The sequence below is a fragment of the Pantherophis guttatus genome, chromosome 3 (genome assembly GCF_059756535.1).
Source record: "Pantherophis guttatus breed Tessera chromosome 3, ASM5975653v1, whole genome shotgun sequence".
Lineage (NCBI taxonomy): Eukaryota > Metazoa > Chordata > Lepidosauria > Squamata > Colubridae > Pantherophis > Pantherophis guttatus.
Genome location: NC_142065.1, coordinates 69,192,465 through 69,207,371, shown reverse-complemented (window position 1 = coordinate 69,207,371; position 14,907 = coordinate 69,192,465). Strand labels below are relative to the sequence as shown.

Here is a 14,907-nt window from a genome sequence, read left to right as displayed (position 1 = left end):
TTCTTTTCTCAAAGCAATACATTCCTTCAAACTTCCTTTTTGATAGAATTTGGTTTCTAATGCCGAAACTATTCTCTCTCTAATGCTAGGGCCAAGATTTTGATGTGTTATTTAAGATGCAGATCTAACTAATTAATTAAAATGGAATTATTGTTTCTTGCAATTTAGAAACTTTATTAGTATTAATACAGCCCAAGCAATGAGCAGTTAAGATTTTTTTAAAAAAATCATGCAGGGCTTGCTTCATAAATGGGGGCATTAAAAATGGGCAGAGCTTGGATTGCACCACTGCGGCTACCATATTGAGTTTTTTGACCACACCCTTGAGAGACCTTTGACTGCCAAGCTAGAGCTTGTTATTTGTATATTTGATCTAAATCTCAAACTAACGATTATAATGCATTTACTTTGGTATTCAAGCTCAGCCTGAATCAGGTTCACACCAATTTGGGACATCACCAAATGATTGGGAGATTCCTCAAAAAAATCCTAACCCAAATCTAGATCTTCTTGAAGAGTTATTGGCTTAGAGTTTCGCAGGACACATAACTTCTCCAACTGCAGTAGGTTAAGTGAGGGATATTCATTGCTAATCTCTTCCAAGGTAAAGTTTTACTGGAATATTGGGTCCCAGAAGGCTGGGTACTTGCTTGGAAAATGCTCAACATTAAATCCTTTTGGCTCTATTATTGTCACATATTTACCATCCATTCAATTCAAAGGAAAACCCATAAATTAACACAAGTCATTATCTAGTAAATGAGTGCAGCAATGTGTCTAGCCCTCTCTTCCTTGGCTGAGATCCCTTTGGTGAGTGGCTACCCAAGACCACTTTTTTATCCCTTTGCTGCTTGTGCTATGGCTTAGAGGGTCATGTGAATACCCCTCCTCTGAGTTTAGTGTCAACTGAGTAGAACAAAATAGGAATTCAGTCATTCCTAATCAGTCTCTGTTTGCCTATCCTTTTGAACTCCTACCCGTTTTTTTCCTAAGATACCTTTGTGATGTGTGGCATAGTCATAAATAACAACATGAAGCAACTGAAATGAAAGCAAGTTTCTCTCAAAATCTGGACACTTGAATTTAATTGTTTTTTTTTTTAAAAAAACAAGACTATTGTGTCCTCTCTTCTATTTGGCATTTTTAAAACATTTGCTCTTGGAAAAAAATGAGACAAGGTTGATTTCGTCAACAATCTAGCCCATTCTGAGTAATTTGGCTAGAATGACTAATTCCACTACATAGCAGTGGAGAAAAATCTGCATGCTTGTTTGTTTGAATAGATTTATTTTTATTTTTTAGTTGTTTGTATCCCGCCTTTATGATTTTTATAGATAACCCACACCTTCTTCCTCTTGGTTTCCCCACAACAATAGCCCTGTGAGGTAGATTAGGCTGTGAAGTAGGTTAGGTAGGTTAGAGAGTGACTGGCCCAAAGTCACCCAGCTGGCTTTCATGGCTAAGACAGCATTTGAACTCATGGTTTCCTGCTTTCCAACCTGTTGCTTTAACCACAAGACCAAACTGGTTCTAATATTCTGCCCATCTTCCAATTTTACTCATAGTGACTTAAAAGTTTAAATTCAACAAACCAATTATAATTATGACTACTACATATATTGTGGGCACTAAGGATCACAATAGCTATAACAATGGCAGTCATGTCTTGGGCTCCATCAACCTCCCAATCCCTATGCATGAGAAAAAAGGCTTTCCAGAATGCTAGCTGAGTTGGGGGCCAGCTAGATTTCAGGTGTTTGGATGTTCCAGACCAAAGGTTTTGCAACAGGCCTGCTGTTGGCCTGTTTCCAAAGTCCACCAGTTGGCATTCCTTATGTTCTGACCTAGGTTCCCTTAAAAAGCAGGAAGCAGGAATTAGTCCCAGCAAAACCTCTTTTATTTACATGACTGTGAATTACTTTCATTCACAGTCAGCAAGGTTTGTCCAAACAGTTTTTCAAAGGAATATTTATCAACACACCTTATCTCGTTTGGCAAGCTGCCACATAGCTTGTTTCCAAACACAGAGTAAGGCAAAACTTGGCACAGACTCTCTTAAGAGTCATGAACAGAACTTTCCACTCTTGAAACTACTGAACGAACGAATTGTTTCCTACAATAGCCTCCTCCCCATTCGTTCCTCTTTTGTTTCCTATGGGAGGGGCCAATTATCTCCAAGGTGTGGCTTTACTCCCAAGTCGACTCTGCTTTCTGAGTTGTTCTTGTCTTCTGGCAGTTCTGTGCATGCGCACACTGGGAATGGACTCCAGCTGTTCTTTTGCTTCACTGCTGTCTATCTCCCTCTCTGCCTCTGACGCAGAGCCTCATCTGAGCGTTTCCCAGCCCCCAGGACTGGCCCATGTTCCTCCCCAACCTCTTCACTGTCTGACTCTGCTGCCAGCTTTGCTGGCCACCGGTGGGCCACAACACCTTAAGAGACTGGAGCTAAAACATTCCCCTTCTGTTATACCTAGCAGGAAGGTGAGAATTGGGCCCACAAATAACCTGGCCCATGCCATGAAGTCTGTGTGGAGTGAGTCATGTGAATTTATACTATAAAATACAGTATCTAAATGAATGAATCAACGGGCCTGGTGGCTCAGCAGACTGATAGCATTGTGATTAACATCAGCTGTCTGTAATTACTGTAAGTTTGAATCTCACGGTTCAAGGTTGACTCAGCCTTCCATCCTTTCTAAGGTGGGTAAATTGAGGACCCAGTTTGTGGGGGCAATAAGCTGAGTTTGTATAAATATACAAAAGTATGAAGGCTATTGCTTAACGCATTGTAAGCCGCCCTGAGTCTCCGGAGAAGGGCGGCATATAAATCAAATTTAAAAAAAAAAAAACCTGTATAAATACAGATACCAATTCTCTTCAGATTTTAACATACATTTACAGAGCATTTAAGGACTAGTGTTTAGCTTAGTCTCTGATAGGAAACTTTATGGGAGCAGAAATATTAAAGATCCATTTCTGTTAATGAATTAGTGAAGAGTTTTTATTTTGCTTTTCCCACAGGGAAATGACAGGAAGGCAAGGATTTGCCAAATGTTTTATTTCCACAACTTCTGCTACATTTGGCCTTAAGAGACCCAAACTTGCTCCTTATACTTACAGTGCAACAATGGGCATCCCTTTTGCCACCCCAGGACCATTTGCAATAATAGACAATCACATGCACAGGCTTTCTAATTGCCACCAAGTGTTATGCATATACCTTCTAACAAACAGAGCCACAATTCATTTTTCTCTGTCTATCTCAGCTTGCGGATTCCTCTCCACTCATCAGGGAACAGGCATGCTTCTTTTAGTCTGCCAGCCAAAAAGGAAGGCACACAGGGAACATACAATTATTAGAAAGATTTTTTGGGCAGGTTCTCTTTTGAGTATGGTCTGGTGATCACTCTAATCACCAACTATCTTTTTTTGTAACAACAAAAAAGTTTGATATTTTAATGAGAAGCACAAAATAACTGAATTCTAAGTCAGTATGATAAGTCAATGGGGCATTTATTTCGGTTTCTTCCTTGATTGTAATATATTTTACACATTTGTGATGTTAAATTAGATGTTTAAAACTGGATTTGCAGCTCATGAAAAGGAACATTAGTGCCTGAAGTCTTACTACTGTGTTTTTTATTAAGTCTTGTTTGCAAAACACAATGGATAATACTGAATGGAAACCTTAGTTTGTCCTAATGTTACAACCTCAGATTATCTTGTTCTTCTTTATGAATGGCGTATATCTCAGAACCTTGAAATCAGATCTTTATGCACACATCTTGAATTGCCACACAAGAATCACTATAACCCTCGGCTGATTGACACACAGAAGGAGGGTGAAAGGTTAGACTTTCATTTCTTTTAAGGAAATGAAGCTAAGATCTTTGAAAACCGGAGATCTGCAGCAACCATGTTACAATAACACTTTGAGGAAATCCTAAAATTGTATATTTGACATTTGTAATAAAGAAGCAGCAAACCAGTCATTTATCTTTTTTCTCTTCAGAATGAAACAAAGAAAATCACTTACTGAGATTTCTGTAGAGGCCTTGGAAGCTATTTTAAAAAAAGAGGATATTTTCACTTTCTTTCACATTTATATCTGAATAAGGAAACTGCTGAAAAACTGCATAATGATAACAAGCCAAGAATGCCAGACTGCTTTGAATTTGGCAGAACTGATCCAAACATTTAACATGTAGACTTGCTGGGGTGAATGCCATTAATAATATGGAGAAAGGACAGGAAATTGAGCAGTTGGGGTGTTTCCTTCTGGAAAGTTGTTCTGTTCATCTAATGAGACATAGATTTCACAACTCAGGAGGTAGCTAAGAAAGCCAGAAGCTTGGACAGTGGAAACTGTGTGTATATCATTCCTGCTGCCAAGGGAAGGCAGATGGACTTTTCAAAGTCTGGTCCAGTTGATTCACCCAATATATTCAAGACACGTAATGTTTGTACTTTGTAGTTGAAGATAAAAATAAATTATTAAGTCTTATGATTAGATCTTTGCAGGTGCTCTCAAAATCCATGGGTTCTAAAATGAACAATTCTATTTTGTTTGCAAAGTAGTTGCTGTAAAACCTAAACATTTTATCAAAAAAAAAATAGTCATGACAGGTGCCAGCCAAATTCCCATTCTCCAAGCAACTTGCTTTTCAATAGGTAATTCCCATTTAATTCATACTTGGATACAAATAGCTCATGCAAGTTTTGGATCACAGAGTTTTCTATCATTTCTGATCCACTGGAGAATATTTAGAAAGTACCCGCAGCTTTAAAAAAAAGTTTAAATGATTCTAATTACGGATTTTTTTTAAAAAGGAGACAGGATTTATGTAGGTTGATATTTTTGGCAAGTGACAGTTAGGATACATTAGTCTTCTTGAAAATGCAGATTAAATCCAGATTTTTCTTTTCCCCTCCCTATAAAGCAGCACGTAACTGCTGGATTTCAATTTTTAAAAAATGCTTCATATGTACAGTCGTGCTGCTGGATTAATATACAGCATTTTGGAACACTAAGCAAGTTTTGCCTTTTTGTGCCTTGTCTCTTACTTGGACTGTGTGTGTTTAAGTATTTATCAATTTGACTGTTTCTAAATGCAATTTAATTTAAAATAACTTAAAAACAATATAAACTACATGATATTGTTGAGACTATATTTTCAAAGAGTTCACAAAGTTTGGGGGAAAAAAAAAATAAGGAGTTCTTCTGATAAAGAAATTTGGTTAAGATAAAAGTAGCCAGTGATAATGCATGCCTATTTTGGTGGATTCTACAAAAAAGGCATTTTGCACAGATAAGAGTGACACAGGCTTTGGATTTGCACAAGATCCTAAAACATGATATTTGGAGTATTAAGATGAGACCTGCCCCACCCTCTTGGCCTTTGAAAAGGGTCTGAAAAATCTATCTCTCGCTTGGGACCCTGATGGGTAACTCTCATTTTGGAGGTGGCTAGTAGATTAGGAGAAGATCCCATCTCTACCCCATCTATGTATTGGTTCTTTTATCTGCTGTGTTGTTAATTTTAATGTTTTACTTTCAGTGCCTAATATTTTAATGTTCTTAACCTTTGAATTGTTATTTAATATGTTATTTATGGAACTGTAAGCTGCCCAGAGCCACTTCATAGTGAGATGGGCAGCATCTAAACTTAATAAACAGACAAACAAATAAATTATCAACAATCACATAGGAAAAACCAGAATGACATGTCGAGGCTCTACATTTTGGGTTGGCTTTAGTGTCCAAGACCATTTTGTGCTAGAGTTATAGGAAACACTTCAAACAGGACAAAGGGCATCCTGCTTTCTTTGAGCACAGAACATATGATACCATTCTTCTTCAAATTTCCTGTCTGAATGCACAGAGGTTAGAGACAAATGGGGCAAGGGCTATGGGCATGGCCCCATTCTCTCCATCCTTTGAAGTTTCCCTATGTTCCCATATTGAGCCATAAAGCTGAAAATGGAATTCTGTCTAAAAACCCCAACTGAAATCTCAGCTGGAGATTACCTTATGCAAAGTTCAGATTTTTAATTATCATACTTCAAAATCCTGCACTAAATTGCATATTTTAATTCAAGATCAAATAGAACGCCTGCTTTCAACTGTACAGAAGTATTCGAATGTCTGGGTTTTTTTTTTAAGAAAAGAAATGCTTTCAAGAATTTTTATACAGGGATGGAGCATTATAGAACATGACACAACCAAAACAAGGTTTGCATTAAAAGGCAAAATGCGCCTCACACTTAGTTTAATATCCAAAAGATCGTGTTGAATTGTGTTTTTTACTCTCAGCTACTTCAATGAAAACTTCTTCAGAACTTTCAGTAATTAATTTATACAGACGTAAGTGCCTCAACAAATCTGGGCTAATGATATAAGATGTGCAAAAAGTGAGGAAAATGACATCATGATGGAAACGGCTAACACTTCAACATTTTCCCAGGATAAAAGTATTTTCTCCCCTCCTATGAACTCTTCTTATCTTTCGGAATCTAATCTGCCCTGTCTGCAGCAGACTGTTCTATCTCCCCTCTGACTGCTGATCTGTCACAGCAGCAGCCGAGCAGATTAAAATTAAGAAAGTAACACAGTTCTGAGGTCATTAGAAGAGCACTAGGCTGGTCAATGGATCATGGAAATTACCTTAGATTCCAACAGATACCAAATAATGGATTACTATTGAAGAAGATTTTATCATGCTGGAGGAATCACAAAAAAGGCTTCAGTCATTTCTTTCTTACTTCTGAAAGTAAGAGATACATACAGTACTGCTTTGTAGTAAAGAAATACAGGATCAGTCTGGAAAACGTACAGAGTAATCCTAAATTTCAACCAATCCTATATAAACCACTCTAATTACCCAATTTCCCTTGTATTATAAATAAATATTCAAATGTTAGTGCATCAGAAAGTGAAAGTACAATCAGGAAAGTGTGCTATGGCAGGGATACAACAGCAAAATACATTCAGAAGATAAAAACTATCTCAGTTTTTATAAGTATATATCTTTATTTTCTTTTAATTCTTATGTTTTTAACAGTGGTCATGCCCAGAATTGCTTAGGTGAGATTGCCGGCCATTTAATAGAATAAAAATAAATATATGTCGGTATATTCATTTTTATTATTTATTTATTTATTTATTTATTTATTTATTTATTTATTTATTTATTTATTTATATTTTTGTCATGTTTATGTAGTGTATATTGGAGGTAGTGACCCTTTTATTGTATGCAATAAAATTTCATTTTAATGTATGCCGATTAGTGTACATTTAAAGTAACAATAAAGTTATTCTAAGTCTAAATAAAAAAATCTATAAAAATGAGTTCATGTTACTAATGAAAAGGGGACCATGTATTAATGATCTAACACATTATCTGATAACTATCTTCCAGATCCATTTCTGTCTTTTGTGTGCTATGTGACAGTCTGATCTATTTTTCTCCCAGTTCTGTGTAGTATGTATTATCTAAATGTAGGTAATATTTAATTTATAATTTAATACAATTAGTTCATTTCCTGACTTCTTCTATTGGCTTCAGTGCTAATAAAATGTTTAGTCAACATCAACTAAAATGCTAGAGAAACAAATAGTAAGATATGCAAAAACTGACTCAACTGATATAAAATTATATCTATTTTAGATTTTAATAATAGTTATGTGTTGCATTATTACAATAGTTGATATCAGATTTATATTTTAAGAGCTGTATCATATTTTACAGAAGTCTTTGCTTTGTTAGACTTTACATGAACTTGTGGGCATGCACATACGCGCCCACGCATAAACACACACATACACAAACATATATGTTTGGAAAAACAAAAATAGCAAGATGAGAAGGTGGTAAAGCACAAAAGTGTAGATTGTGCTAATTAAGTTAAATTGTAAATGACTAATAACAAACCAGTGTTGCTGATAACACAAACATCCTGTTGTTGCTGAATTAATTAACACCTTTAGTAGAATGAAATCCAAGCTGAGAAAAAACAATTATCACATTAAACTCCCCCTTTGAAATCTTTTCTTCAAGAATGAAGAAACAGCAAAAAGAAATAGCCTTCTGAAGCTTAAAAAAATGTTCTTACTGCTCCAAAATAGATGTAAATATGAACTATAAAGTTCATATAGTTAGGGGGAAAATATTTCTAGAAAGTTTTTCATTCTTCATGAGTAATATATATATTATATAAACCTTGTCTTGCTAGTTTGAGACCTTGAACTACAAAGCAGCCAATACACCTAGCCCAATTATTTAATTTGTTAGCTTTATATCCAGCAGAGGGATCTGCAAACCATTCAAAGTAGCATTTTGTGAGCCAGCTTATCCCCACTGGGGATTTGAGGCAAGATCTTTGCTTTGCCTATCCTGTTTAATGACAAAATCTTCAGTCAATCACTTTTGACCAAATCCTGTGTGATAGAAATGCTAACTTTCTCAGAGGCAAGCATTTAGGATGGATGAGGAATTATGGAAATGGAGAAGCTGCCTGGTTCAACTAAGAAGAGATGAGAGGTGAGAATGACTACAGAACTCTTTGTAGGGTACCTCTGGGTCTATGTACACCTGTAATTTTTTTAAAAAATATAGACCTGGTTCCTACAATAAATACAGATAAAAGAAATAAAACTGTATTGCATTCAATTCACATACATTCAATAGTAATATATCTCTAATTTAGAATATCATTTATAATTTTTGAACAATTCTACTTTTAAATATTGATTTAAAGTATGGTATTAATCAGTTAATAAAATGATTAATAAACTCACGATGTTCCTGGGCTTGCTGTTGGAGGTGGACCTAGAGAAATAAGGTTTGGGAGAGAAAAAAAATGTGTAAAATGCACTGCCATAGAAAAGAAAATTCACTTCCATCAACTACTACGTTATTTTATTATCTAAATTTCTAAAATGAAAGCAAGGATTATAACACATTATATATTATATAATAACATTCTGCCCTTATAAACAACCCTCTACCTTAAGAGATCATCTAATTAAAATTTTTGTTTATTTAAAGAACTTATTGTACTGCCTACTGGGAAGTTCATAGCAACCAATTAAAAAACACAATATAAAAACATATCATGACCTCCCCGTCAGGACATCAGAACAACAACACATAATGTAAACCCACTATCCTAGGCCAAAGCTTGAGGAAAAAGTCAGGTCTTTACAGCTTTATGGAACACCTCTGGATCTCAGGTGGGAAGCTATTCCAAAGGCCCAGGGCAGCTATGGAGAAGGCTCGCATTCCACAGCTCATTATGTGACAACATTTGAGGAAAGGGTCCTTAGTTTTCCACCTCATAATTTACTTTGGCTTTAATACCTATTTCCTTGTTTTAGTTTTTCCATTGAAGGCACATGTTTTTGTTATTTAAAATATTAAATTATAGGAGACTGGGGCTATGAAGAATCACAATGGCAACGTGTTTAATCTTTCCACTACGCAAACAAACGCTTATGAAAATCTTGTCTCCAAGCTGGAAATCAACCTTTCTCAATGAATACCATACTTCCATTTTAACGGGAATTTTTTAAAAAGCACTTTGTTTTTCTTTCAGTTAAATATACTCCATAATGTTCACTTTGGCCCTTCATAGTAAAACTGCCCCTGCTTCCTTTACGGATTATTTAAAAATGATTATTCATTACATATTAGAACATATTTATATTGCAAATAGGAGCATTAAAATGTTTGGCTAAAGCTGTTGTCTGAAAATTAGCAATGTGAACAAAGAACCGAATTGTTATTCTCAAAAGAAAGACTACTTTGGTTAAGATGGGACAGAAAACTCTCTGACCTATTCCCCTTTCACCATAATGTCACCATAAATGACATTAACACAAAGAACTAGGCAATGTGTGTTAAAACCAATCTTTCCATGCGTAGTAGCAGCAGCTTCTTACCAAATTTCACAAATAACACCCCAGTTGTAGAGACTGTTTTCCTGCCATTTGTCGCCACACACTGAAAATAACCGGTGTCTGTGGTATCGAGGTTTTTTATTCGTAATCGGGACCCATAAGCTGTGGCACGAAAGGATATCCTCCTGGGTTCCTGCACAACAGGAGCGTCATTTTTCAACCAACGCACAGTCGGAGAAGGGTTACCAGAAACCTTACAATGCAGTTCTGCGGTCTGACCCAGGGTAGTGGTGATATTGTTCATTGGCTCATCAAGCGTTAAGAAATAATCTGCCAAATGCACAAAGAAAAGGAGTTAGCTGAGGCAACTACATGTCTCTGCACATTATTCGCCAGGATCAAATTAGTGTCTCTAAAAAGCAACTAAAGATCTGTTGCAACATAAATCTAGCAATAAAATCAAAGGGAGCTTATCTATATAAGAGAGGATAACATTTTACTAAAGCATATACAAAGCAGAGACTTTATTATAGTTTTAACTTGGGAAAAATTCTAAATACAGGTAGTCCTCACCTTACAACAGTTCATTTAGTGACCGTTCAAAGTTACAACACTACTGAAAAAAGTGACTTATGACCATTTTTGGACTTATGACTATTTTTCAGTTACAACCCTTGTAGCATCTCTGTGGTCAAAATTCAGATGCTTGGCAACTGATTCATATTCTTGACTGCTGCTGTGTCCCAAGGTCATATGATCACCTTTTGCAAACGTTTGACAAGCAAAGTCAATGGGGAAGCCAGATTCACTTAACAACCGAGTTACTAACTTATCAACTGCAAGTTGCTTACTTAACAACTGTGGCAAGAAAGGTCATAAAATGGGGCAAAACTCACTTAACAAATGTCTCACTTAACAACAGAAATTTTGGACTCAATTGTGGCCGTAAGTTGAGTACTACCTGTAATTAAGCATTTTTCACTGGATTCTTCAAATAATTTTTAAAAAATCAGTAGCAAATATAGCATAAACCAGATTGCATATTACAATTTCCACAGAAACCTACATTTAACAAATGATAGTTCAGAGATTCAGATTAATTTGTTTTCTATACTATGTGGAAATGGATTAGGCTTTAGAGATGGTGACTTAGATGTTTTAGGTTGTAAAGAGGATAAATATCAGGTTTTCTGCATTCTGAATATGCGCTGATATTACTGTATGTGCCTCCTAGCTGGTGGGATGCTGCAACATTTCTTCTCATGCCATTCACTTGTTTCCTATGCTATTCCTTTTCTGGTTCAAGGTAACATTGCGTATCTTGAAAGCAATTCTATGATGGGCCTCTCTCTATATATATTAGTTTTCTTTCCTTACCATACTTGACTATAAAAACATAGCCCTATACATGCAACTTTGAAAGAACCAAAGCACACCAGAGGTATAATGAACATTGGCTTCTGCCAATCATTCCAGTCAAGGTCCTCATTTTGGTTCTGTTCTTCAAAGCCAGGAAGCAACTTCTCAAAGGCTCATCAGGGACGTTGTAGGTAATTAAAGGCTTTGGAGAGTGGATCTACAGAGTGCCATGGGAGTTATTGATATATAGTAGCTGTGTTGATTAATTGAAAGAAATATATCCAATTTTCTAGTCAACCTTCTTTTAACTTTTTCCTTCAATTTCCTTCCTTTAAAAAGTAAGCTGGTGTGCTTCAAAATAAATCACTTGTCTCTAGCAACATTTTTATTTACAATAATTCATGAGGTCTCACACAGGCCCCCATTTACACTGCAGTTTATTATGCACCGTTAACAGCTTTGCTGCCGAATCATTCCCCAAAAGCTATTTGCCACCCAGCCGACTTCAAATTAACAGCATCTCAAAGGGTCATGGGATAACCATTACTGGAACATAAGTGGAGTAAGTGAGATGGCAAAAAACTTGCTTTGTTTCACAGTAAAGACTTTTTAAAAAATTTAATAATTCATTTTTTAAATGGCATGCTATAGTACTTTTCAGTTTCTTGCAATTGTGTATGAAAACGTCTAAGTATGACTGCTTTGGGTCTAGCTAATAAAGGAGATTTCATTTGCCATTCATGGTGATTGAATACTGGCTGTTTGCAACACACTTGATTGTCAAAAGATGCGGACACAGGATTTCTCCTCCAAATTTTGACTTGACGTGCAGATGTTCCTATTTGAGACTCTGCTCTATAATGGCATTATTAAGATAAGCCTATATTATGAAGATTATTAATACTGAAGCCATGTAGGTATTATTAGACTTTACAATTCTAGAATAACAGTAAAACCGATTTACCTATGAACATCAGCTTTGAAAATAAATTGCAAAATTAAATCCAATCTCAATTTATACATTTTTCTACTGAAAAATTCTCATTACTTTCTTTATCTCAGTGGATTTAAGGGTAGTAACTATAAATCAGAGTTAGCCTTCAGTTTATATAAACATCATCCATCTTTTGAGACTTGCTCTTTACTAAAAATAGTTTCATACAATTTTTTTTAATATTAAAAAAACACTTTAGACCATATATAGTAACAGCCAAATGTATTTTTAAATTTGTTAAAACAATTTGCTCCTGGCCTTTAAGTCTGAATGTCAAATATTAACCGACAAAGTGTTCTTCTTTTTAATGCCTTAGTTGTAGTCACTGAACTCTGCTGACAGACCTTGATTGTAGCAGGTCTAGTGAATGGCCCGTAATGAACTTTTAAATTACTTTAGATAATATCTGGAAAACTCAATCTTAAATATATTTCTGGCTTTTGACTGGGTGCCAATGCAAATACTGAAGATTATAAGTTACCTTCAGGAGTTTAAGAGTACAAACTGGAGACACAAAATATTATACCTAAATACTAAATTGGTGTATTGAGGCAACTTTGTTTGTATGTGTGTATGTAAGTGTGATGGAATGAATGCAGTTTTACTTTTATATACAAAATAATTTTATATATGTATAATACATACCTATGCTGAACTTATTCTGTTCTTGCCCTCGTTGATTGGGAAGCTTTTAGATATCTCATTGTTCTAAGATATTTTTTGCATTAAACTTGGATGTGTATACTTTTAATATCTAAGTTTGCTAAAGTCTCCATAAGAATTGTCTTTTAATGAAGAATTTTGTTTTTATATGATCACATTTGTAGAACCTACACCAACCTATGCTAAAATCTTTACCCTTCTTGATATATTTTTTTTAAATTCAATTTATATGCCGCCCTTCTCCGGAGACTCAGGGCGGCTTACAATGCGTTAAGCAATAGCCCTCATACTTTTGCATATTTTACAAAGTCAGCTTATTGGCCCCACAAACTGGATCCTCAATTTACCTACCTTAGAAAGGATGGAAGGCTGAGTCAACCTTGAGCCTGGCAAGATTCGAACTTACTAATTGCAGACAGCTGGAGTTAAATTACAATGCATTAGTCTGCTGAGCTATCCAGGCTCTTGGATAGCTATATTCTCCAAATGTATTGAAACCAAAAATACTAGGAAGTTACAGGATTTATTGTCAGGATTAGGAAAACAGCCCTATAAATACATTTTCTATGAATAATTTTTATACTTAGGTTTGCACTATTAATTTTGCTCTCCATATTTTTCTAATGAAGTGTCTCACAACCCAATGACGAGGAAGATATAGGTCTATATTAAGAAAATAATAGAGATTCTTGATGTTCTATTCTTATTTTTTATCATTTCCTTTCAGGACAGTAAACATGATTTTAAAACATTTAAACATGGTTTCTAAGGCAGCTTAGTTTATGTGATAGCAACTGGTTCAAAATTGGACATTAATCTTCATGCCTAAGTTTGATTGTTTGTTTCATCATTTATATAATCAACCAAGCTACTATATCGACAATCAACAAGCTTTAGATTCCAACTATTCAATGTGGATGATGGGCAGGAACTCCTAAGAACATACTTCATTACTTCTACGACTATATATGCTATGAGCCTATTATTGTACTCATAGGCAGAATACAAATGTTGTAAATAAATTATCTGCCAAGATTTGAAAATCAAAACCAACTGAATCAGATTCCAAGATATGTGACCTGTATTGAAACAGTAATACAACATAAAAAGTATTTTAATAGTTCATATAGGCAGAATTCCTAAAGGTAGTCACTGAATGTATTTATGGAAAAGTAATTCATTTTTATGTCAAGGGTGCCGTGCTGATCAGATAAGTGAGTATGCATCCGAAGCCGTATTTCTTGTGTGACATCATTGTGTACTATAGCCATTGTTGTGGTTAATGCACAATTATATCAGCTGTAGGGAATTAACAACACAAACAGTAACTTCTGGACTGTATTTCAAATTTAATGTTTTAACAAGTAAAATCGAAGTTTTTTAAATGGCACAATTATAGTACCTAACATTAAAACAAAGTAGCATTATATCATTCAGCCTTAAAGCTAAGGTGTACGAAATGAAAAACTATCCAGAGATCAAACAGGCTCTTGCTTAATTGTATTTAATTGTGTATGCAGAACTGGTCTAGGAGCACCCAGATTGCTAACATTGCATCAGACTTAATAAAATGTGTTTCTGTCCAAATTGCTATGCTTGCAGGGGCTGCATCCAGTGGTGTATTTGGATGGCCCAATTCCATGAATGGAATAGGATCTGCCTGGGTAAAACAGGTTTCTCTTCTTTCTTCAGTTTCTCAGATCTGTTCTGGAAAGATGTTAATGTGGGGTGAAGTGAAGAGGGAGACATGAGCATCATGGTGCATTGCAGAAAAGAGAAGTCCCTTCATATCATTTTAAATATAGATACGTGATCTGAATTTCAGTTCATTCCCAAGCATAAGACAGGATTTTTTTATGTAGCACAAATAAACTAGAGGGAGAAAATTGATCAGTTTTCAAGCATTATAACCAGAAATAACAATAAGGTAACAACCAATTAAGGGAATTCAAATAAGTAACAATGTTCCTTTTATTAATTATATAAGGGCGA

At 35.3% G+C, this 14,907-nt stretch overlaps 1 protein-coding gene across 1 annotated transcript in view; it reads right to left on the bottom strand.

Annotated features, from left to right (window-relative positions):
- ROR1 (ROR family WNT receptor 1) overlaps positions 1–14,907 on the bottom strand; it is a 163,267-nt gene that overhangs the window by 29,494 nt on the left and 118,866 nt on the right. Inside the window, exons 3-4 of the mRNA XM_034415250.3 lie at positions 9,942–10,229; positions 8,799–8,829 (exon numbers count right to left, since the gene is read on the bottom strand). Of these exons, the coding sequence (XP_034271141.1) occupies positions 8,799–8,829; positions 9,942–10,229 (319 nt within the window). The remainder of the gene's footprint in view (positions 1–8,798; positions 8,830–9,941; positions 10,230–14,907) is intronic.